The 26556-nt window shown below is 40.3% G+C and overlaps 1 protein-coding gene and 1 non-coding gene across 2 annotated transcripts in view; both read right to left on the reverse strand.

Annotated features, from left to right (window-relative positions):
* The window catches only part of UNC5D (unc-5 netrin receptor D), a 620243-nt gene that overhangs the window by 272081 nt on the left and 321606 nt on the right, over positions 1-26556 (reverse strand). Inside the window, exon 2 of the mRNA XM_056116771.1 lies at positions 5219-5437. Within this exon, the coding sequence (XP_055972746.1) occupies positions 5219-5437 (219 nt within the window). The remainder of the gene's footprint in view (positions 1-5218; positions 5438-26556) is intronic.
* LOC130026243 (U6 spliceosomal RNA) lies at positions 580-686 on the reverse strand. Its single transcript, XR_008792854.1, has one exon. It is a non-coding gene; the product is annotated as a U6 spliceosomal RNA (small nuclear RNA).

Raw genomic sequence — 26556 nt, forward strand, 5'->3', positions numbered from 1 at the left:
TAAAAACATCAGATGGTATCCATCCAGAGTACAGATGCAACTACAGACTAGATGCAAGAATGCTTCACACTTGGCGGATAAATGTCCTTTGTCTTTGTATCTTTCCTACTTTGAAGTGGATTTCTAAAAGTTTACATAAGGTCACATAAGTTGGCTACTTAAGTAATTACATGATGAGGTATGAAAGCTCTGATTATCCCTAATGTTCAGCAGGATTTACCACAGATATATAATAGCTTGAAAGGGGGAACTTCCAAATAGTCACACTTTGGGGTTATATAATAAATTCTGGAAGATGACAAGATTAAAGAGGCAAAAATGGGTATTCTCTGAAACAGAGATGAGCAATCTTTTCCTTCAGAATTCACTTTCAACAACATATGAACAAAAAATCTTCTCTAATAAGAGTTTTCCAACATTGAGTCAAGATGGCCAAGTAGCATCAAGAAGTCGTATTGAACTCAGTTGCAGTTCTCTTGGCAATTAAGCTTATATTTTCATTCCAATTCAAGCAAAAATGTAGATCATAGAAGACAGTACTGGAAACACCATTTGCAGTATAGATTGCAGTCATTACATAGAAATATGGAAGACTTCACAAATTTGTGTGTCATCTTTGCACAGGGGTCATGCTAATCTTCTCTGTATCATTCCAATTTTAGTATATGTGCTGCCAAAGAGAGCACAGTCTTCCATACTATCGATTGAAATCATTTTCCAGCTATTTATTGCTCTTCTCTCAACATCTTTATGCTTATATATTTTATTTATAGTTCATATTTTAGCCAAACCAAGCTTCTTGGACATATATACTAAGTTTACTCTCTTAATTTAGTATATAAGACCACTCTCCACACGCATGAAGGTACCAGCAGAGGAACAAAGGTATGTGGGTCCTGGGGCTGAGATCTCCAAGCCTACTCAGATCGGGGCTGAGCATCCTCCAGATCCTCCAAATTCCAGTAGGCAGGGGTCACACCCACCAACTGTCCCCCTGGCACCGTGTAATCCCATCAACGGCCAAGACCCAGAGACTATAAAAACCAGTTCCTGGAAGCATGCGGCCACATTTGCGGCTGCGTGACATCTTGTTATGACATCTTATTATCTCATTCCTACTTTGGACAAACTGGCAGGCTACCGATTGTAACCTGCCCACACGGCAGAGTTTGGCAAACTCCTTGTGGCATACCCAATATGCCAAAATTCAGTAACAATGATGGGTCTCATTCTCCTAACTCTGAAAGAGCCTTGAATATGGCACTTTTTAAAAAATCTCAGGGCTAGGATGAAGGAGACGTTACTGGGGCCTGCTCGAGGCAATCGACGAATAACAGGATGGTTGTGATCGTGAAGCTTCTTGGACATATCTACTAAGTTTACTTTACTGGCCCATGCCATACCTATGGACTACTGATATTCCTCTCCCTCATGTAGCATGGCATCAATTATGCCTATTTGACTTACAAAATCACAGTGTCAACACACAAGTACTATCACGTCTGTATCTATTCCACTAGTCCTGGTTAGGTAGGTTGTGTGTGTGTGCGCGTGCGCACGTGTTTTTATTTAGTCTTTTTTAATACCATATACCTTTACTGAAATTGGTCAGGGAGCTGGAGCTATAGTACAGGAATAAGGCAGTATTTTTGAATGGGATCACCCCTTGTTCAGTACCTGGCACTACAAGGTCTCATGTAGCAATGTGTCCTACAACTCACATAATGAACTACTCACCCATCCACCCAGCTGCCAATAATTGCTGGAAGGGGCCCTTGATCACCATGTGGCTGCCCTCTACACTGAACAAATTTAAAAAAGAGTACATTTGTCTGATAGGTATCAACTGAGATAAAACTCTAATGGATATGAGTTTCTGTTTATCCATCTCTGAGTCCTCTGAAAAGCCTGATCTAGCTAATAAATAGTAGTCATATATCGTCTGTAAATAAAACTAACTTGCTGTTCTCTAATGATAGATAGGCTTCTGACACATTTAAAATCAGATATTGAGTGACCAGTAAAATCAATACTCCAGAATCAGAGCAAATTAGACCCAGGATAAACTAAATTTTTATGTGCTATGAGGTGCATGTGCTATTTCTGTTACAGACTAAAAATTGAAAAAAAGTTTTAATGTTTGAAAGTGTTGAATAAATGACATTGCTTGACATCTAGATTAAGAACACAGCATATTTAATATATTTGAATCTGTGTTTTCTCATCAATAAGCAGGCAATAATAGTGTCATATACCCCTAACTACTACTGTAAAATAATGTCTACTAAATACTTAGATAAGGGTTGTAACATAGCTGGTCTTATTATTATTCCCACCATCACTTTTTGTCAGATAAATTAGCTTAACTAATAAAGTAAAATATCTTCCTGCAGTTGGAAGATGTGATTTTATGTTAGAAATCCTGTTGAAAGTTGTCAATCTAATCTGGATTCTGCCATTACATAGTGAAAAGGAAGGAAGGTGGGAGGGAGGAAGGTAGGAAGGAAAGGAGACAAGGAAAGGAAAAGAAAGGGAAGGAAGGAAGGAAGGAAGAAAGGAAGGAAGGAAGGAAGGAAGAAAAGGGAGGAGGGGAGGAAAGGAAGGCAGGAAGGCAGGAAGGCAGGCAGGCAGGAAGGCAGGAAGGAAGGAAGGAAAAAAGGAAGGAAGGAAGGAAGGAAGGAAGGAAGGAAGGAAAAAATGAAGGAAGGAAGGAAGGAAGGAAGGAAGGAAGGAAGGAAGGAAGGAAAAAAAAGGGAGGAGGGGAGGAAAGGAAGGCAGGACGGCAGGCAGGCAGGCAGGAAGGCAGGAAGGAAGGAAGGAAAAAAGGAAAAAAAAGGGAGGAGGGGAGGAAAGGAAGGCAGGAAGGCAGGACGGCAGGCAGGAAGGCAGGAAGGAAGGAAGGAAAAAAGGAAGGAAGGAAGGAAGGAAGGAAGGAAGGAAGGAAGGAAGGAAGGAAGGAAGGAAGGAAAAAAAAGGGAGGAGGGGAGGAAAGGAAGGCAGGAAGGCAGGATGGCAGGCAGGCAGGCAGGAAGGCAGGAAGGAAGGAAGGAAAAAAGGAAGGAAGGAAGGAAGGAAGGAAGGAAGGAAGGAAGGACGGACGGCAGGCAGGAAGGCAGGAAGGAAGGAAGGAAAAAAGGAAGGAAGGAAGGAAGGAAGGAAGGAAGGAAGGAAGGAAGGAAAAAAAGGGAGGAGGGGAGGAAAGGAAGGCAGGACGGCAGGCAGGCAGGCAGGAAGGCAGGAAGGAAGGAAGGAAAAAAGGAAGGAAGGAAGGAAGGAAGGAAGGAAGGAAGGAAAAAAAAGGGAGGAGGGGAGGAAAGGAAGGCAAGAAGGCAGGATGGCAGGCAGGCAGGCAGGAAGGCAGGAAGGAAGGAAGGAAGGAAGGAAGGAAGGAAGGAAGGAAGGAAGGAAGGAAAAAAAGGGAGGAGGGGAGGAAAGGAAGGCAAGAAGGCAGGATGGCAGGCAGGCAGGCAGGAAGGCAGGAAGGAAGGAAGGAAAAAAGGAAGGAAGGAAGGAAGGAAGGAAGGAAGGAAGGAAGGAAGGAAGGAAGGACGGACGGCAGGCAGGAAGGCAGGAAGGAAGGAAGGAAAAAAGGAAGGAAGGAAGGAAGGAAGGAAGGAAGGAAGGAAGGAAGGAAGGAAAAAAAGGGAGGAGGGGAGGAAAGGAAGGCAGGACGGCAGGCAGGCAGGCAGGAAGGCAGGAAGGAAGGAAGGAAAAAAAGGAAGGAAGGAAGGAAGGAAGGAAGGAAGGAAGGAAGGAAGGAAAAAAAGGGAGGAGGGGAGGAAAGGAAGGCAGGAAGGCAGGAAGGCAGGAAGGCAGGCAGGCAGGCAGGAAGGCAGGAAGGAAGGAAGGAAGGAAAAAAGGAAGGAAGGAAGGAAGGAAGGAAGGAAGGAAGGCAGGAAGGAAGGAAAAAAAAGGGAGGAGGGGAGGAAAGGAAGGCAGAAGACAGGAAGGCAGGACGGCAGGCAGGCAGGCAGGAAGGCAGGAAGGAAGGAAGGAAAAAAGGAAGGAAGGAAGGAAGGAAGGAAGGAAGGAAGGAAGGAAGGAAGGAAAAAAGGGAGGAGGGGAGGAAAGGAAGGCAGGAAGGCAGGATGGCAGGACGGCAGGACGGCAGGACGGCAGGCAGGCAGGCAGGCAGGCAGGAAGGAAGGAAAAAAGGAAGGAAGGAAGGAAGGAAGGAAGGAAGGAAGGAAGGAAGGAAGGAAGGAAGGAAGGGGCAAAGTAGGGAGGGAAACAGGGGAGATAGACAGGGGAGGGAAGGGGAGAGGAGGGAAACTCAGACCTACTAACTGTAGAGAATGAAGTATACAAAATAGTATTCAATAAGAAGATTAAATAATTTGAATTTTTTCTTTAAAAATAAACAAACAAACATTTGGGGGATAGAGAGATAGCAGAGGGACTACATGCTTGTCTTGCATGTGGTTAACGTAGTTGATCCTCATATGGTTCTCTGAGAGCTGCCAAGAATGATCCCTGAGTAAAGAGTCAGAAGTAATTCTTGAGCACAGGTGAAATTACCACTCCACTCCATCCCCCCATCAAATATTGGAATACAAACAAAGTTATTTAGTAAAATAATTGCCTTCAAAAGAATTTAAAATTGAACACATACAAATAGTGATTGCTTACCTAGTTTCATTTTCAGTGATTCTAATTCCATACAAAATTATGAGTTAAAGTCATATAAAGGCAGAGAAAAAAAGCCCCCTAGCATATTGGAGTAGACTACCAGGAGAGGCATTTAAAGCTAAGAGAGAAACATAAAATTCTACAATGTTATAAGCACAACTTCATTCAAAATAAAGCAGTGCTAGGTGACCTGCCTAGTCTTAAGATATGAAGCTATATCATATAGCACCCCAAGACTCAGAGGCACTCCCCTATTACTTCTGATTGACCTGACCCATGTTCTTTTTTTAAATTAAAAAAAAAATTAATGAATCACCGTGAGGTACAGTTGCAGACTTACAAACTTTCATGCTTACGTTTCAGTCATACAATGACTGAGTACCCATCCCTCCAGCAGAGCCCATTCTCCACCATCAATGGTCCCAGTATCCTCCAACCACCCCGACCCCAGGCCCCCCACCCCAACCTGCCTCTGTGGCAAGGCATTCCCTTTTGCGCTCTCTCTCTCTCTCTCTCTCTCTCTCTCTCTCTCTCTCTCTCTCTCTCTCTCTCTCTCTCTCCTTTTGGGTGTTGTAAGCCATGTTCTTACCTGAACTCTCATCCAGACTCTCCTCGGAGACGTGCTCATTTTGATGGACCCACTCGCCGTTGCATTTGAAGAATATCTGCATGGCTGGTCTAGCTTTGCACCTCAGTGCAATAGGATTGCTCTTGATGATGTAGGCGTCATCTGGTTCCTCTATGAAATGTGGCAGAGTCCCAGGAGCTGATGGGATGGAATCAGGGAGGACTTCGCCATTATCAGCCCCTGCAAAATTGAAGAGGTTGTCACAACAAAGTCAAACTTGGCAGAAAAAATATCAAACCCAGGTAGAACCTGCACAGTGGTTGTGGGGTAACCCACATAGCTGGGGTGGGGGTAGTGGCAGGGGGGTGCTAGTGACTTGTTATCACTAGACAGCCCCTCCCGTTGATCGTCGATTTGCTCGAGCGGGCCCAGTAACGTCTCCATTGGAGACTTTTGTTGTTACTGTGTCTGGCATATTGAATACTCTCGGTAGCTTGCCGGGCTCTCCGAGAGGGGCGGAGGAATCGAACTCGGGTCGGCCATGTTGGCCGCGTGCAAGGCAGACGCCCTACCCGCTGTGCTATCGCTCCAGCAGTTGATACCTAACTCTCATTAAAAATCACAAAACAAAGCACAAAAGAACATAAGCAGCAAACCAGAATTAGAGGGAACCGATCAAGTGTATTTAATTAGTTAATCCCAAAGATAGCAGAATGTTCTCACTAAAAATTATGGGGCTGGGTGTGGGGGCAGAAAGGAATAAGACAATTCAAAGTAAAAAGTGACTTACATTATTTATTCACGTGATTCACCTTATTTTATTTTGTTTTTATAATAACAGTAAAAATTGTCATCTTAGCTTTTGGGGAAAAAATAAGTAAACCAAACATGTCTGTGCTGGAAAACTTTCCTTTCCAGGATAAAGTCATTAATTCAACATGCCTATGTGGTTTGTGCAGATAAATTGTCTATTAGAGACCAAATATAATATAGTACCTTAGAATGTGCACACCTTTAGGGATTTGGACAGGTGAAAGGAATGAGTAAGAGAATCCCTCCAAACTTGGGCTAGGAATCAGCTGCCTTTGCTAAAAGAATGAAGATAAATATCTGTGCTGTGAGAAGCTGAACCTATATTTAATACCAAAACTCGCAGACTTGCATGAACCACAGATACTGTGGCAGCCTTGTGGGACTTTGCATGTATATGTGTGTATGGCGGTGGGGGGAGCCCACCTGCCAATGCTCATATCTTACTTTTTTTTCTTTTTGATTTTTGGGTCACACCCAGCGATGCTCAGGGGTTACTCCTGGCTCTGCACTCAGGAATTACCCCTGGTTATGCCCGGGGGACCTTATGGGATGCTGGGAATCAAACCTGGGTCAGCTGTGTGCAAGGCAAACTCCATACCCACTGTAATATCATTCCAGTCCCTCAAATCTTATTTCTGACTGTACTCAGGAATCATTCCTGCAAATGCTTAGCCTCAGGGGACCATGCACAGTGTCCAGATCAAATCAGATTCAGCCTAGTGCAAGGCACGTGCCTTTACCTCTGCACTAGCTCTCTCTAGCACTGAACCGATGGCCACTTTAGGCCATTAGCACCTGGAGTGGTCCACAGGATTTATGGGTATTTCTTTGGAGACAAACACAGACCCTTGGGGGGATAAAATGTTCAGTGAACAGTAATCTCCAATGGTTCAATGAAGGCCCTAACCTGTCTCTAAATTTTAAGATAATGATGGCAGTAGACAAACAGACTGCTCTCCTATCAGTGTGTGTAGGTATTGGTGATGGTGGAGGGTGTTCAGCATAAGCTCTGTCCCAAAACTCCAATTTACCTCCTTTCAATGAGGTTTGGAAATGATCTGATATTTTACCCTGAGCGTTTGCCTTGCACACAGACAGCCCGGCCGAGCCAGGTTCGATTCCTCTGCCCCTCTCGGAGAGCCTGGCAAGCTACCGAGAGTATTCAATATGCCAAACACAGTAACAAATACTCTCACAATGGAGACGTTACTGGGCCCGCTCGAGCAAAATCGATGAACAACGGGAGGACAGTGTAGTGTACAGTGTAGATTCTACCCTGAAAGGAGTCCCTGCGAAAATTCACCAATTTACTGCGGCCCTTAACAAGGATACATATTTCTTTTGCTTGCCTTTGGTCAGTCTGATACCTCACTCTCCCATGTCTATAGTAGGAGCCTCACTTTCTACAATCTAAAAATAGGTAAGCATTTCTATTTTACGACCAATAATTTTATTTGTTTAAATAGCAGGAACAGGGTTTGCTCCTAAGTTTAGAGAACTGATGAGCAGAGAGAAGCACTAGGCAAAGGTAAAATAAAACACCTTTGCTTGGTCGTCTCTTCCCTCCATTTAACATGGCTTCCGTCCAGAAAACTACACAGAATCAAGGGGTCAATAGGAGTGAGTTCAGAGAAACTCTGAACTCAGGATAGGAGGGAGAAGAGCAGTATCCTCGGCCTCCCTGTGACCATCCGAGAGAAAGGACAAAGAAAACAGAGTGTGATTCCAAGACTGTCCACAACCTAAAAGGGTTGCTCCCTTCAAAGCAAACTAGGCTCTAAGAGTAGAAAGGCGCAGAGAGCCTCTTATGACTCACACCAAGTCAGAAACCTCAAGGAGGAAGCATTGAGAAAGGTGAGCATAACTCACCCTCTCAGCAGTTATGTGGTTCTTAACTTTTAGGAAACACAAGCAGTTCGAATTCCTAAAATTTTATTTTGCATATGTAAGGAAGAACTTGAAAAGATACTGAGTTAGGAACGCAGCAGCAGGGACTTTGCCACTGGAACATGCAATCACTGTCTGTGCCACACCAGGAGGATTACTCCATAACTTAGAGGCCAGCCGGGTATCCTAGAGGAAAGGGCTGTTCAGATAGAGAAGGGAGCACCAAATAAAGGATGTTTGGAGGATCCTCCCAGGAGGGGAGATGCATGTCGAAAGTAGACTATGGACTGAACATGTTTGCCACTCAATGCCTCTTTTGCAGAACACAACACCCAAAAGGAGAGAGAGAACACAGGGGATTGCCCTGCCACAGAGACAGGGGGGATGGGGGGATGGGGGTGGGAGGGATATTATCCATGGTGGTGGAAAATGGGCACTGGTGGAGGGATGGGTATCTGATCATTGTATAATTGAAACCAAAGGACAAAAAATTGTAAATCTACAACTTTAAAAAAAATAAAATAAAATAAAGGGAAAAAAAATCAAAAAAAAAAAACCAACAAATTAAGCATAACAACAGACTGATTCTTTCCGGAGATGCATTTCTCACATAAGAGTTAAGATATGTAAGATATACAAGCCCTAAAATAAACTTGCAGTTTAAAAGGTAACTCTTATTTCAGTGCCTGAAAGTCCCCAAAAAATCATCATGAAGAAATATCCTAAGTAGTGAGAGTAAAGAATGCATTGCTTGCAAGTTCAAAAAGTCACTCTCTAAAAACAAAAAAAGTGTCTCCTATCACATGGAATAATTCAAATTACAGGACTGAATCTCAGAGGCATTTTAATGTTTTTAAATGATATTTACAATGAGCTTCATTAAATATATTATGGATTAATTCATTTTGTTACTAACTGCTCGTGCCAATTTCATTCCTTAATAAATACCAAGTCCCCTCAGGCTTTTATAAATCCATGCATTAGAGGAAATGACAAAGTTATTAAGAGATTTTATATGAGCATCAAATGCTCACTCTCCCATCAGGGATTTGAGTCCTGTCCAAAGTAATTCATTGTTGCATTAAAGGGTCACCTAATAAAGAATCAAAGCCACACTGCCATGATTCCTGCCTAACAGCCACTGGCATACATAAACAAAAGATGCGTCTTTCAGTAACAATGTTGCATGCATGCTGAACTACCTATCAGAGGTGCGGATGGGATCAAAAGTAATAATCTTTAATAGTGAGACCCCATTAATCTAACATAAATAAAATGACAAAGGCATGACATCGTTAGATGAATCAAGTTTTAACCATCCAACTCGCAAAACACAGGGAGATCTAAAAGCAATTACATTATTCTCCTGCTATTTTAATAAATGTCCGCTAGATAAAATAACAAGTTGGGTAGATAAAATAACAAGTTCGGTCTCCATCTGAAAGTCCAAAACCGCGAGCACAATTTAAAAGTCTGAGTGTCTTGCTAATCTCAAGAACTCCATTAAGGATCAATCAATCAATGTTCAGAGGAGAAAAGAAAAAGGGAGAATGTAACATCTCATCTTAACAATTATTAAAACAATGTTAAAGTTACATTACTTTCAGCTCACTGGTGGAGGGATGGGTACTCGATCATTGTATGACTGAAATGTAAGTACAAAAGTGTGGAAGTCTGTAACTGTATCTCAAAGTGATTCATTAAAAAAAAAATAAAAATAATTAAACCACCAAAAAAGTTAAATTACTTGGAAAAGGCTTTGATTCATAAAAAATAAGGACAAAATAGAGTTAGTGGAAAAGGGACAGTTAGTAGGTAAGTATATATTTGTTACTACATTAACATTTATTTGCATACGCCTAATTAGAACTGAAGTGAAAGAGGTTTTTTTCTTCACTGAATGTTGGGGTGATGTTTGCCTAACTGTGAATGATGTCTATCCTCAATTTTCTCGTGGCTTCAAACTTAAATTCCTGTTACTGCAGATGTTACTTCTGATGCAGGAAGACTACATTGCTCCAGCAGGCTGCCCTCCATGAAAATAAACTTTCTTTACCCACAGTGATTCTGAATCTTCTCTCTCACCCCGGGGATGCTCACAGGCTCAAAACACCAGGTTAAAACACTGAACTGTCAAAAATATTCTCTGGGAATTCACCAAGCTGAAAAGGAAATTTTTGTTTTGTTTTTGGGTTACACCCAGTGGTACTCAGGACTCACTCACGGCTTTATATTTAGAGTTCATTCCTGGTGGTGCTTAGGGGACCATATGGGGTGCCAGAAATCTAACCCAGGTCAGCTGCATGGAAGGCAAGCAGGGCTGGGAGATTTTTAAAGGGCTGAGAAGTTGACAGCTGTCATTCTGTTAGGAGAGGTTAGGAAAACTATGCTTGGTTAGAAGTTTTAGGAAAGGCTGCATGAATATTCTTGGACTTTGAGGCCAATTTATTTGTAATTTCAACGCATGTGCCACTACTTTTCAATAAGACCTGGTGTAATACATATTGATGACTGGCACAGCCCACTGCCTTTCCCAGACCAATTTCCCAGAAAAGGTTGAAAAACCCATAGCCACAGCTCACTTCTTTGCAAAAAAAGAAAAAAGAAAGAAAAAAGAAAAATGGTCAAGTGATCCTGACCTAGCAAGTGGATTATAAGCAGCAGTTTCTGAGAAAGGATTTACATGTGGGCCCCGTTTAATGGAGGATTATACTTAGAATGCATGGTTACATGATCTTGATAGTACATACACCCAATACTAGCTAGGGCAGAGTTTTTTAAAATATTTTCTACTTGTCACTCCTTTTTGCCTGGGAAATGTAACTTAGGCAGACCCTGCCAGAAACACCTCAGAATCATTGTAGTGCTCAATTTTTAATTACATTTCAGTGACTGGGAGTTCAGAAGAACTTTTGACAAAATCTGTGTCATCACCACATTCAGTGATGTCATCTCAGATGGGATTACAAGCCCTGGTTGAAGAAACTAGGTACACGGGTGAAGTTTACTGAGATCACTATTACTTACGTATTCCACAAAGTAAGGTAACATATACTACAGTTTTTCTGATAAAGAGAGGCAAGTGGCATATTTCTTCTCCCTTTCATTCTAGCCTTACCTTCTAGAGTCGCCATTAAATCACGAGACAGGTGTAAGAAGAACAGAGTTACAACACTAAGAAGCTCACCACACCAAAGCAGCACCACCGCCAGGAAATTTGTTAGCTGATTCAATAATCCCTATTTAATCTGAAGGTCAGATTTTCTGTTGTTTTTGGCTGAAAACATCCCTCATTGAAACAACAAGATCTTCTTTTTTAAAATAAAACCATGGGTCCAAGCTTCATTTAATTAAATTCCAGAGCTCTCAATGTTGAAGAATTTTAATAGTGGCACTAAAGGGACTGAACTGGAAGTACAGTGAACAGGGTACTTGCCTTACACACGCTTGTCCCGGGATTCATCTCTGGCATCCCACATGGTCCCCTGAGCCTGCCAGGATTGATTCCTGCGTACACAGCTAGGAGCAAACCCTGAGCACTTCCAAATGTGCTCTGTCCCATTCCCCGACAAAAGAAGTGAAACCAGGAACTGTTCATTGAGTGATTACAGGTCCTAGTATTTTTAAACTTTGTCCTGGATTAAATCACTGAATCTTCCGAACAAAGTAGGATTGGAGTAAGCATCTCATTTTTATTTTTTTTTTATTTTAATGAATCATCATGAGATACATTTACAGACTTACAGACTTTCATGATTGCGTTTCAGTCAAACAGTGTTCAATTACCCATTCCTCCACCAGTGCCCATTCTTCAACCCTAATGTTCCCATTTTTCCTCCCTTAACCCCCACCCTTTCCCACCTCCAGCTTCTGTGGGCAGGCACAATCCCTGTAAGCATCTCATTTTGCATCTGAAAAAACACTTGTATCATTTGTCTCGTACCAAGGTCATATCGCCAGTAAACAGAAGCAGAGTTTGAATGTGGGTCTCTGACTAAAACTACCTCACAACTGCATCCCTGTTCAGATGATCTCCTTAGAGTAGGAGCTGTTATTTTACAAAGTGATTGCTTATGGTCATAGCACACAGTCTACAATGCTAAGAGAAGATGGTATAAAATGATCCCTCATCTACATGGCACTCCGCCATTAAATCTGAGATTTATGTTAAAGATCCCTCATTTATCCTGTGAGTTAGATCATGACTCCAAGTTCAAATGAGTGAACTAAGGCCATATTATAGAGATGGTCTTCAGAAAATAACTGTTTGAGAGAGCAGCATGGCAAGACACAACTACATTTAACTGACTAGGCATCCTCACTAAGAAACAAGATGGCTCAAAGGTCTCCATATTCTTGGCATGTGGGAGTCATGGTTTGATTATCAGCACCAAATGGCTCCGTGAACATTACTGGTTTACCCCCTTCCACTCCCTAACACACACACATACCCATGCACACACATTTGTGAAAATATACTAATGGACTGGAGCGATAGCACAGTGGTAGGGCATTTGCCTTGCACACAGCCAGCCCAGCCGAGCCAGGTTCGATTCCTCCTCCTGTCTCGGAAAGCCTGGCAAGCTACCGAGAGTATATTCAATATGCCAAACACAGTAACAACAAATCTCAAAATGGAGACAAATCTCAAAATTGAGATGTTACTGGGCCCACTTGAGGAAATCGGTGAACAACAGGAGGACAGTGTTTGTTTTTGTTTTGATAATAAAATAATGAGACTATTTTTCAAAGTTTCATTGGAAAATAGTTTTATTTACTTTGAAGCAGGAATTCTGAGCAACTAAAACCTCAACTGAAATATCAGTAAACAGGAAACAGTGAACCTCAGCAAAAATGGGACTGTGATAAAGTACTGTCATTCTACTTCTCTCAACCATGCAAAACTGCCAATACAAGACTGCTCATTCTGTCAAGTTCACAGTGGTTCTTGCAGCCAGTCACTCCATCCACTGAGATTCTTAGAACACTTGGCATCAGTGAAGTACACTGGTGTTTCATGAGGTTAAAGTAGAAAAGGGAAGTTGAGCTAAAATATTTAGAATATTTAGAAAACTGTTTATGAAGAGAATATTAATTTGAATTACATCCCCGACCCCACCTAACATACACACTCTCCAAATTACACTTGCCGGGGTCAGAGCTATACCTACTGAAGGTATACAGCATTTGATTTGTACCAGGTTTGGGGTTTGATTCCAGGCACTCCAAAGACCCCACTGAATCTGCCAGGATCGATCCCCGAGTTCAGAGCCGGGAGTTAGCCCTGAGCTCTTGCGACTGTAGCCCAAGAAACAAAACAAAACAAAGTCACAAAGTACACCTGCCTCCTCATTAGTACAAGATATCCTCATTTGTTTCACAGTGAAAAAAACGAACTTGTCATCATGCAAGGACTAACCCTGGTGAAACAAAAAAAAAGATTAGAATCAAATTTGAAATCTGCGACCACTGACTCTGTAAACTTCGATCAGAAACTTAATTCTGAAGTTCTATTTTTCCACCCATAAAAGTGGGTGCTAATAATGTTCTGATATTTTGTGATTAAAAAATGAACTACTATGCCTAAATATACAAAAAAAATGATTAAATTGTATATAATGTGTCACCGCTGCCACCACAATTAGCACAATTGCTTGGATGAAGAAAAACAAAAAGAGGAACAGGGATTTAAAATTCTCATCAAAGGATTCTGATTCCCAAAATTATACTACAATATATATTTTAGATTTGTGATTGTGATAATGATTTTAATTTCTGAACTCTTATGCTATGAACTATGCTATAAAATGTTCTTTATTAGTTTTATTTCACATTTGCTGCTATACTTATATATTTTCCTAGCATGCGTGTATGTATGCATATGTATCTATAGATATATTGGGCGGAGCAATAGCACAGCAGGTAGGGCATTTGCCTTGCATGCGGCCGAACCGTGTTCGATTCCTCCGTCCCTCTCGGAGACCTCAGCATGGCATAAGTCTGGCAAGCTCCCTGTGGCGTATTTGATATGCCAAAAACAGTAACAAGTTTTACAATGGAGACGTTACTGGTGCCTGCTCGAGCAAATCAATGAACAACAGGAGGACAGTGCTACAGTGCTATAATCTATCTTTCTGTCTGTCTATCTGTCTGTCTATCTATCTATATGTAGCAAGAGGGGCAACACACACATATACATAAATATACATGCTAGGAAAATTTCTATTAGATAAAACAATTCTTTTAAAAATGCTGATATACACTTTTTTAACTCAGTAAGCATGTACGGAGAGTGGTTACACTGGACACCAGACCCATGGTTAGCTTGCAGAGCAGTGTGGTAATACAGAGCAGAATGCCCATTAGTCAGATTCTCAGCCTATTGACTTTAATGTGAAAGCAACAATTAAGTAGGAATTTCAGACTCTCCCATAGGCCCTCTTGCTACAATATACAACTTAGGTATAATTCCACCCAATATCCGAGAATGTATGGGTCCAGTCCATAGAGAATCTGAGCAGAAAGCCAAACCACAGAAACCAAGTTACATGATGAAAACAAACGACTAATATAATAATTCCCTTCTTTTGCTTATGCAAATGTGACCTCTCTCCTTGTGGCTATTTAATTAAACTGCACCTACTAAAGACAGACAGACAGGTTTATATACCAAATATTTAATGTCATTTATGAAATAGACTTAGGCCCCAAAGTGTCCATGGATATAATACGATTGGTAAGATGCTTGCCTTGCATGTGTTCAACCTGAGCTTGTTCCCTGGCAGCACAGATGGACACCTGAACACTACAAATTCCTGAGCACAGAGGCCTGAGTATGCCCTGTGCACTGCCAGATATCCCCACCCCCCCGCCCCACACACACAAAGAAAAAACAAGCAAAACAGATTTCAGAGAAAAACAGAAACAAACGTTCAGGTACTGAGAAATAGTATAGGAGATAATGTATTTGCCTTGCATGCAGCCATGTTGGGGTCAATTCTCTGCACCACACACGGTACCCTGCAGACCACCACGGCTAGTGTAAGCTTCAACACAGAGCTGAGTATTGATCCCGAGCACCACCAGTGTGCTCCCTAAACCAACACAAGGACCCGAGAAATTGTTATCCTTTCACTCTAATAAAAATCAGAATGTTCCATATAACCACATATGGATAGTTCACCTCACTTTTGGGGTCTTCTATCTTGCCAGTGTAAGATATTATTTTAATAAGCACCTCAAGTGCTGAAGAATACATGATGAGTAATATCAATAATACAACAACATATCCAAGGAGTTATTTTTAGTGTCTGCAAAAGTAAACGTCAGATTTTGGTAGAGCTTAAAAAAGCACATTCATTAGTCCCCAACTTATCAATGTACCTAAATACATTCTTTAAAAATAACTGATATGCATGCACCTACCTAGAATATTAGGTAATATGTTATTTCAGGTGTTTTGGATTCAAAGACAACGAGGACATAGCTAATTCCCTCAAATCACTGACAGACTAAAATTAGAGACAAATAATTACAGGATGACAAGCAGGATACTGTATATTGGAAGTATATACAAAATTTCTTGGGAGCACAAAGGAGGGGAGGGAGGGAGGGAGAGAGAGAGAGAGAGAGAGAGAGAGAGAGAGAGAGAGAGAGAGAGAGAGAGACAGACAGACAGACAGACAGACAGACAGACAGACAAATAATATTTATGGGAAGGCATGGCTTGCATAACAGGGAAGGTGACATTTCAGCACAGTATGGATAAATGATTACCACAAATGGAAAGGACACTCCAGTCAAGGTCACCCCCCTACCCCCACCGTGCACAGGACTAGAGATATCAGGCTACTACAGCAAGTGTGAAAAGGGTGATACACAACATGTCATGAGTGCATGAAGTGGAAGTTACAAACTTAAGTACAGCTAAACATCCTCTCTTTCTGAGAACTCAGATTTTAAAGCATTTACTCTGAGAGCTGTGCTGAGCCATGGGCTCCAACCTCCGTGTACCTTTCACTAATACATTTCCTGAGACATATGGCAGTCGAACCACCATACAAACCAGAAATCAGCTGTTTCTGTTCTCAGCAGGTGGCCAACGGCCAGTTCAAGGGAGTTCTGTACCTATACTCTGAATAAAACCATGCTTGTTTTATTTGCATTGGTTCTTGGGCCACGCCTGGAGGTGCTTAAGGCTTACTCCTGGTTGAGTCACCCCTTCTGGTTCTTGGGAAAACATATGGGGTAATGGGGATTAAACCCAGGTTGGAAGCAGCCAAAGCAAGTGCCCTACCAGGGGTAATATCTATCCCACTCCCAAATCATGCTTGTTTTAATATTTAGGACAAAATTATTCTAACAAAATTGTTCTATCAGACAAATAATGGTGATAGTTTGCAAAGTCGCAGATGAAGTGTTTTGTTGTTCCTGCTTTAGTTGTGGTGCTGGATCAAACCCTGGACCCCACATAACACTATATATATGTATGTGTGTGTGTGTATAATATATGTATATATATATATATACTCACGCATATATATATATATATATATATATATATATATATATATATATATACTGTCCTCCCATTGTTCATTGATTTGCTCGAGTGGGCCCAGTAACGTCTCCATTGGAGACTGAGACTTTGTTGTTACTGTGTTTGGCATATCTAATACATCACAGGGAGCTTGCCAGGCTCTGCCATGCGGGCTAGATATATACATGTAAAAAACTCCAAGGGCGGCCAGGGGGTGACCCTGATGGCTCTTCCCTTGGCCACCCAGGTTCGGAGGGGCCTGGGCTGCTCCTCCCAGTTAGGGTGGCCCAGGCCCTGGGGCAGACGGCAAAAGAAGCGAGGGCCAGGCTGTTTGATTGGTCAGATACTATTTATTCCATTCTCATTCCAGTTCACTCCTGTCTCTCTATCTCTCTCCTTCTCTCCAGGGCCGAATCTGGAACCCCTCTTTCCTGGTTCTGGCTCTGGATCTTGATCTTCTCTCCCCACAGCCCCCTCTTATAGTCTAGTTAAATCCCCACAGCCTTGAGGGGCTGGGCTTACACATAGGTGTGGTCACAATCAATAGGGTTAAAGTTCTTCCTGTCAGGGGACGCTGCTTCTAGGACAGATTCTCTTTCAGCAGGAACACCCACTCAAGGGTGGAATCCCATGGGTGTGTTTCTCCTCTCCTTGTCCAACAAACATAAGCATTCATAATATTAATCATTTTGTATGGACACAGAATTGCTCTCCCGGGGTCATCTCTATCTCAGACTACAGTGCTCAGACCAGATGGTCTTTCCTATCCCAGCAGGATCCTAGTCTCATCATTACTTTTGGATCATGACAGCATTTGTCATGATCAAGCTCTTAACTTATAGTTAAGAATTGTGACACTTTGGCCAGGCCCATCTCATTTCCAGGGTAGCACATAGCTTACCGCTTGCCCTGGTTCCATCCAGTCCCTCGCTGGGACCCTGCTTTTGGGGACGCTAGGAAGTGAGGGCAACTGAGGCTTAAGCTGAGAAAGCAGATGCCCGGGAATGAATAATATTTGAAGCCAATTAAAATCCCAAGTTACAAAAGCATAATATTAATTGTCTTCTTGTGTTGATAGAAAATGATATTGCTTTAAAGTAAACTATTCAAAAGATATAAGGAGAGGAGAAAGACGATATTAACTTATAATATAAGTTCAGTGTCCTAGAAAGATCTGACCTTACAAATTAACAGAAACTGATTAGGGCTGGTCACGTAATGAGATTTAAAGACGACCGTTGGACTAGAGCTGTTACTGACTGGATTCCACGGGATGTCAAAAGACCGCGTGGCCGCCCACCTACCAGATGGTCAGACTTCTTCGTGAAGATCATGAATGATCGGTTTGAGGCCCTTCATGTTCCCGGAGCGAACAGATGCCATTAGGCTACACTAGCTCGCGACAGGGACAAATGGAGACGTTACTGGTGCCCGCTCGAGCAAATCGACGACTAACGGGAACTTAAGTGATTAAGTGATAAGTGATTAGGGGAATAAGCTGATTAACTGTTTGGGGAAGAGAGCATAGAGATGTAATTACAAATAAACAAAAGAATGGGAGTGACTGGGAGCACTGGGATGGGAGCAACCCAATAAACAAACTTAGGCTATGCAGGAAGGACAAAAGTGTTATCCTACATATAAGTACACATATTTGTACATACAAATACAGATATATATATATAATATAAATTACTTTTTCCCTTTAAGGTATATGCTTCTATAAATGGTGAAAAATTCTTCCTTTATGTTTTTTCATGATGCCTAATTTGTAATTTATTAAAATGTATGAATCATGAAAAAATAATATGCCCTGTAAGATGAAAACAACAAAATTTATAAAATGCTATTTATTTGAAATATTTTTAGATCATAACATTTTGCTGCAAGTTGATGAAACTTGTAACTTGTTTCTTAATTTCCCTGAAACAATGAATACGTTTGTCTACTAATAACTAGTTTCCAAATTCATCTGAAAATGTGAGATTTGGGAGGGCTTTGCTTTCAATGTGTTATCGCTTTTCATTTGTAACTGACAGTTTTCAAGAGTGAGGCCATTCGTAGTTATGAAAAAAAATAGTGGTTCTAATGCATGTTGAATGACAGAAACCCAAACAATCAAACGCCATGCTCTTATTTTTCATTCTTGGAAAATTACCTTTCAGGAAGAGCTTTGTGGTTTATGTTCTCTACACTAATACAGCAGGGACTTTCAATCTCTTTATGACAAAAAGAAACAAAAGGGGGAAAACAAAAGCATAGAAAACACTACATTCTCTTTGACAGAAATTCACTTCTGTTAGATGTCAGGTCACATTTAAAGATCTAAGATTAGGACCAGCTAGTTCTATATCTCACCATTAAAATATAAATTAATTTAACTGGAAAACAGTTTAATGTAATTATTTGTTAGTGATATGGACTCAGATAAAATAGGGTGGGACTTCTTAGATGAGATGATTTATTTCAGAAGTTATCCGAGGCCCTCAATTAAAACCACTTGTCAAAAGTTCTAAGGTCCAACCTGAGTGGGAATCACACAGTTATATTTAGATTTTCTTTATTAGAGTATGCTTCCTTGTTTGAGTGGACAAAGATTAAAACTGCATCTTAGTTTACACAGAAAATAAACTTGCTTGGTTCTTTATCTACTTTATGCACACATCTCCCATCCTGAGAGATCCCTCCAAGAATCACTGACTTAGTGATCCCTTTTCTATCCCAGCTGTCTTCATGATGGCCTCTCAGTATCTCTATTGCAAACCATAATACCTTTAAGTAGAGAGAGTAAGAGGGAAAATGCCATAGAGGCAAGGAGAGAGGTGGGATGGGGTGGGGAGAGATACTGGTGACACTGGTAATGGAAAATGTACCCTGGTGGAGGGATGGTTGTTAGATCATTTTATGACTGAAAGTCAAAGATGAAAGTTCTGTAACTGTAGCTCATGGTGCTTCAATAATAAGTAAATAAATAAATAGTACTATAGCACTGTCCTCCCGTTGTTCATCAATTTGCTCGAGTGGGCACCAGTTATGTCTCCATTGTGAGACTTGTTGTTATAACAAAGCTATATTGCATTGTAAAAAAACAAATTTGCAAAAAAAATTTATAACACCTCGCAACTTGCATACATGATAACAAAACTGAGCAAGCAAAATTATAATCATTTACATATTATATATTTTACGTTAAAAATCATGGCTTATATGAAACACTAAAACATAGAAAAGTGTAATTTTTCTTTTTCTTTGTTTCGAGGTGACACCTAAGTGATGTTCAGGGCCTACTCTTTGCTAGATGCTCACTCCTGCATTGTTGGAACTGCTCATGTCCCAGATGAAATAAGAGGCATCGATCAAGGTGACATAAAAACCCTTTCTAGGAAGGCCTGGGATCTTTCCTTCGCAGTCTGCACATCCTAACATTCCTCCCCACCTCACAAGCCCTTTTCACCCAGAACAAGGAAGATGGTTTGCTGTGTCTCAATGTCCGCCTGTCTCCCAGCAGATGCCTCTTGAAAAAAAACTCTGATGGAAAGCTCCTTGGCTTCCTGTGTGACTAGCAATAAAGTGAGTCACAGAAACAGAATAATGTACTATAATACCATTGTGGACTTCAAGTAGGTCAATGTAATTTGACAAGGATATTATATAAAATATAAGAGACAGCATAAAACAGAGATTGGTAGTTATCACTTATTATAGGAGTGGGGCAGGCAGATAGGTAAGGCATAAAACAAGTTGATTTTTAACCAGTACTATCAGGAAGACATCTGAAGATAAGAGTCTATTCTACTCCACAAAACTTCCAAATTTGCCTGAACTTTTACATGTATCCTAACAAATCTAAGCTAACAGTGCAGTGAATAATTCTAGGAAGCCACATTTTCTTGGAAGATTAAGCCCATCTTTGCTGTAATGTCTGGTAAAGAATTTTACATACATCATTTGAAAACCTGTAGCTATACCTTCAGGATCTGGCAAATGACTTATGAAACTTCAAAAAAAAAAGTAACAGAAAAAAACTCCACTACATAATTTGAGCAACTTAGTATTACCTAATCAGCTTAATTGCACTGCAGTGAAGCCTGCTATGCATTCTGTCAGCAAGAAGAATGGGGAGAAAAGAGCACTCTAATAGAGCAATTTTAATTGCATTATGTGATTTAATTATTTAGCTATCTCAGCACCCTTCCTCCATGTATAAATTAATATGAATCAGACAATCAAAGGCATATTGTTAGCCATTCTAGTTTGCTCCTTATCATCAACAGGTTGATAGCTTGAAGGCATCTATGGCTTAGAGAATAAGCACCTAGTGTTTGGGTCAAGAGATCAAGAGATTGGAAAGGACCTGTGTAACTACTGTACAGGTTTTGAAATGAAAATAAATGAAAATGAAACAGCCAATACTAGTTTGTACTTTAGGGGGACAACATTAAACCACCAGTCAGATGGGTCAACGTGCCCTGAGAGGAATGAAATGGAATTCCTAACATTTAGAGGTGGCTTTCAGGATAAAATGTGGCGAGTACAGAAGGTTTGAAATTTTCTTGTTAGGTAAAGTGGGGAAATGGAAAAATAGATATAATTACAATATCATTTCTTTTCCTTCTGACTCTCAAAATAATTTCCCTAATTCATGTCAAGTCTAATGTGATTACAATGCTCTCCTTGTCCAACACAGTTTCTATTGCTTGTCCAACACAGTTTCTATATTTCAAATATAAACACAGTGACATTGCATTTGGGAGAAAATGAAATGTTTATGATTTTTATTCAAAAGTGTTGCATTTCAAAAATGAAATATTTAGGATATTTATTCAAGAAGAGTTGGGTGCTGGAGAGATAGTTCAGTGGGTAGGGCACTTTCTTTGTATGTGGCTGACCAAGTCCAATCCCTGCAACACATAAGGTCTCGGGAACTCTGCCTAACATGATTCTTGAGCACAGGGCCATGGTTAAGCCCCAAGCACAACTAGGTCTGACCCAAACCAAATAAATAAACATGGAAGAGTAAAACTTTCAGATAAACCTAAAACATTAGCTATAACTAGATAGAGCAATATATTTGTATAATATTGTATATTTTAAAATGTGTTACTTCATTGACTATGTTTTATTATTCTATATGGCTATAGTTGTTAAACACCACTAACACCACCAAGACCCCTATTCACATTTCTCCAAACCGTCACTTCCCTTTCCCTCTGGTAGCACTGTATCACTGTCCTCCCTTTGTTCATCGATTTGCTAGAGCAGGCACCAGTAATGTCTCACAACAAGTTGTGAGACTTGTTGTTATTGTTTTTGGCATATTGAATACATCACAGGTAGCTTGCCAGGATTTGCAGTGCGGGCGAGATACTCTTGGTAGCTTGCCAGGCTCTCCGAGAGGGGCAGAGAAATCGAACCCAGGTCAGCTGTGTCGGTCACATGCAAGGCAAACAACTTACCCGCTGTGCTATCACTCAAGCCCTTTTCCCTCTGGTAAATTCCATAATTAGAACTAAATCTAACAGCTAAGTTTTGTTATTTTCCATTCGATTTACTTTACTTGTGCGTATTTCTGATATGAGTGAAATCATCCACTTGTTGTCTTTCAATTCTATTCTTATTCCATAGTCATCTTCATATTCATCTATTTTATTCCAAGGAGGCACAATGTAATCTTTTGAAAAGGAAGAGCCATATTTCAGAGTGTGTGTGTCTGTGTGTGTGTGTGTGTGTGTGTGTGTGTGTGAGTCATGATTTCTTTATCTAGTCACTTGTCATTTAGGTAGATCCCATGTTTGGCTATTGCAAATAACACTGCCACATGCAAAGGTGCAAACTTAGAATTAGTGCTTTTATATACTTCAAACACATGTGTGGGAGTAGTATTTCCAGCTCATATGGTGTTTTCACTTTTATTACAATCAAGGAATTACCACTCTTCTCCACAGAGGCTGCACCAATTCATATACCCAACACTACACTAGGGCTCATTCCCCCCCACCATCAGCAACACTTGTTATTTCCTGTCTTTAGCTATAAGTTATTCTCAACAAAGTGAGATATTTTCTCATTGTGGCTTTGATTGAAATTTCCATAATAGTAAGTGATGTTAAACATTTATTCATGTGTTTGTGGACCACCTGTCTTCTGTAGAGAAGAGTCTATTCAGATCTTTGCCCCGTTTTGAATAAATGGCTTATTTCAGTTTATTTTGTTGTTGGATTAGGTGAGTTCTGTATGTATTTTAAATATGTGACAGATGTATGGTGTACAAATACCTTCTCCTAATTGGTAGGCTGCTTTTTAGATTGTGTGGTATTTCTTTTACTATGAAAAAGCTTTTTAATTTAGTGTAGACCCATTTAATTATTCCAGTTTTAGTTTCCCGTGCAATTAGAGTTGAGCTTCTAAATCCGTCATTATCACTTATGTGTTCTTCTATGTATTTTCAAGTTTTGAATTTAATATCAAAGTCTTTAATTCATTTTCAGTTAATCTAGAATCATCATGCCTAGAGTTCTAAAGTGGCTTACAAATGAATCATTGATTTCACATTACGACTAGGATTTAATATCATAACCACTAAGAAAGAAAAAAAAGCAAATTTAGTACCTCTTTCAAAACACACTATAAACAATGTTCATACATTAAAAATCAGTATCAAGACAATGGTTAAATTTATAGTATAACATTAAAATTCAGTGTCAAGACAATGCCTCAATTGATAGTATAACATGCACAATTCATAGCAATACCAGAGAAGCTGGTAAGCATGATCTCATAAGTTTCTCACTAGAAAAAACCCTAGATATGTATTTTACACACATGCACACACATATATACACATGTATATTGTGTTTGGGGGTTATGCTCATAGTGCTTAGGGGCTACACCATGTTCTATGTTTGCGGCGGGGGGGTCACTCCTTGTGATACTTGGCAGGTCATGTAGTGTAGGTAAGTCACATGGAAGTCAAATATCTTAGTTTGCGTACTATGTCTGTGGCCCTAGATTTGTATTAAATTACTGTATAATCACTCTGCTACATTTACTGGAATGAAAAACTAAAACATTTAACTGAACCAAAACTATTTTCATTGGAAAATATACCAACTATAAAAAATAAAAGCTTCAGAATTGGAGAGACAATATAAGGTGCATGCCTTCCATGTTACAGACCCCAGTTTGATATCTAGCCATATATGGTTCCCCCACCCCCAAGTACCTCTGGGTACTTCCTTAGATTCCCTGAGGTCTGCTGGGTTGGCCAAGGTGATCCTAGCAGTTCTAGTCACAACATCACTGTATGTCCACACCTTCATATTAAACCCCTGGTCTAGAGGGTTCCTAAGGCTTTCCAAGCATCACTTGATAGACACACCCCCTCCTCCAAAACAAACGAGCAGTCTAAGTAAACTAGCTAAATTGTGTCATTAGGGAGCAGGGAGAAAGGGGCCAAAGGAATCTCTAGAGCAACAGTACAGCATAGTGGCTATTTTCCTTGCATGCAGCTGATCTGGGTTAGATTCCTGTCAACCCCATGTGATCCCCTGAGTCCTGCCAGGAGTCAGCCCTAAGCACAGTTGGGTGTGGGCCAAAATCTTGAATAGAAAAGGAATCACTATATTACAAATAATATTGATTTCCCTAACTTAGATGGTAGAACGTGGGAAGACTTTTTTCACATAGAATTTTAAGCCTTCATCTCTCAACACTGTAAATATTAAAATAACAAAACTGTGAAACTCCAAAGATGTCACTATTCTATTTACCTTATGCTGTTAGCCCCCACCTTCCATTCCATATGGATCAACCATGACACACCATAGCAGCTCAGGCAGAACAGGCCACTGGCCTAGGAATTCACTTCTTTCAAGGTACACTGTGCTTTTGAGACTCTGCCTGCCTTACGGAACCAGGTGAGATTGATGTGGTCAGCTCCCATTCTTATTATAACCTGAATGTCCAAGGACTCAAGGAGCCTCTTTCTGAAGAATGTGCTGCTCTCCCTGTGACTTCAGGGAGCAACACAAACCTTCAAGATAAATGTGGGCCCGGGACGTGGTTGAAGGTCTGGGCATGTCGCAGATGCAGATTACAGGCTTTATAATATTTGAAAGTCCAAAACTCTGAACTTCAGCTAGATTAATTATACATCAAAGCAATGGTTCTCCATTGACAACAGACTTAAAGGTAAAACTACTAGAACAGAATGATGAGGATTTTTCTCCCCTTCTTTGTTTCACAGGGAACCATATCACTGCGGGGCCATTGTCACACTGCAGTGATTCACAGAAGAATATAATGCTTAATGAGCCAAATATGAAGATAATTATGCCAGTTATATTTGGGACACACAAAATAACATACCATATTTGTAGACTTTCTGAATACTCTAGGGCAGCGAGAGAAAAGATTCTCTTTTTTAATAGCTTAACTTGATCTTACTATGACTAAATACCTTTGAAGTAACACATTTCTTTTCTGCTCAATTAAAACAAAAACCATTGGAGTGCATTCTTAATTTCAAAATCACCAAAGGAATCTCAAGCTGTTCCGAAACTCCAACTAGATTTCATTCATGTGACCCTCCAATGAATAGTCAAAGCTGTCAGTTTCTGAAATTTATCAACCGACACACCGTTATCTCTTCATAATTCCTTTGGGGGTGATTGTAAATTGTTGCTAGGGATCTGTGAATACAATGCTGCTGTATTTAAAAATAAAAGGTTTTCAATCACAAATGTGGCTTGATATAAGTCCCCATCTATTTAGTATAACATAATGTATTAAGTCATTAGATAGCAAAGAAAAGTCATTTGTTAAGTAGCAATCATTTTTTCAAGAGTTTCAGAAAAAGATTAAAAATCATTGTATGTTTTGGAAAACGTGCTTTCAAAAGACTTTGTATGGGCATGCAGATGTCATTGTGATGATAAAAGGCAAAATGGGACAGAGGTATTTTGGTAACTTGGTATGTTAAGTGTTAGAAGTTACTTAGATATCATTCCATTAAACTTACGTATTACAACAACAAAATAGGAATCTAAGTAACTTGCCTAGGTTTACTCAGCTGGTTAATGAGTCTCAAGATTAGGGAACTAGAAACATCTCTTAATGAAATCCTTTCTACTATAAAACATCAAGATTCGATTAAAAAAAGAAGAAAAAAAAAGTTTAACGTTTAAAACCCAAGTTGTCTTAGATGATTTTTTTCCCCTCCAGTATGAAACTTCTCTTTGCATAAATAGTATGCAGGGTAAAAATATCCCAAGGCATCTTAGGAATTGGTTGAAATCACAGAGCTCATTGTAATCATCTCCGCAAGCTCTTAAGAGTTCTGTGAGGGCTCCACTGCTCAGAAAAAGGGCAAGAGAAACATCTTCGATTGAGGACATGTAGATTCAGCTTCACCCGAGAGCTCTGCAAAGACCAGGAGAATGGAGTTTAGGTCAGAAAACTCCCAACTGGGGGCGCAACTCACAGGAAACATGCTTTCTAAAATCTGATTTTCAACATTCAAGGACACCATTGTTACAGAATGTATTCCAAAAATAGTCTCGGAGCAAAATAAACATTTTCAAGTGATAATTTGAAAAAAAGGAAGATGATGAAGGGGTATTGTATGCAGTGGTGGAAGCAAGGGAACAGGATGACATGAAGTTGAAGCCTTTGGATACTCATCCATGTGAATCGTTCCTCAAGGGATCTGAAGTTTAATAACTGAAAAGAACATGTAGAGCCAGATAGCTGAATCACTGCTCTAATTTTTAAAACATTTTGATTAAAGCCGGTTTATAGTTTGTTCATTAAGGTGCTGATGAGACCTAATTTAGATAAGTATGTAACAATCTTTGAGCAGCTGCTTAAAATACCTTGTAACGTTTACAATTTTCAAAAGTGGGCGGATGAAAATAGAAAGACATCTAAAGAGGTCAACAGAGATCTTCAGATGGGACTATAATCTTATAATCCAGGGTAGCACAATCTTTTTAAGAACTCCAGTGCGATTTCAATTCCTCCCTCCCTCCCTGCCTCCTTCCGTCCCTCCCTCCCGTCCTCTTGTTTTTTGGAACACATCTGGAGATTCTCAGGGGTTACTCCTGGCTAGCCCTCAGAAATT

The sequence above is a fragment of the Sorex fumeus genome, unplaced genomic scaffold, assembly GCF_029834395.1.
Source record: "Sorex fumeus unplaced genomic scaffold, SorFum_2.1 ptg000033l, whole genome shotgun sequence".
Classification (NCBI taxonomy): Eukaryota; Metazoa; Chordata; class Mammalia; order Eulipotyphla; family Soricidae; genus Sorex; species Sorex fumeus.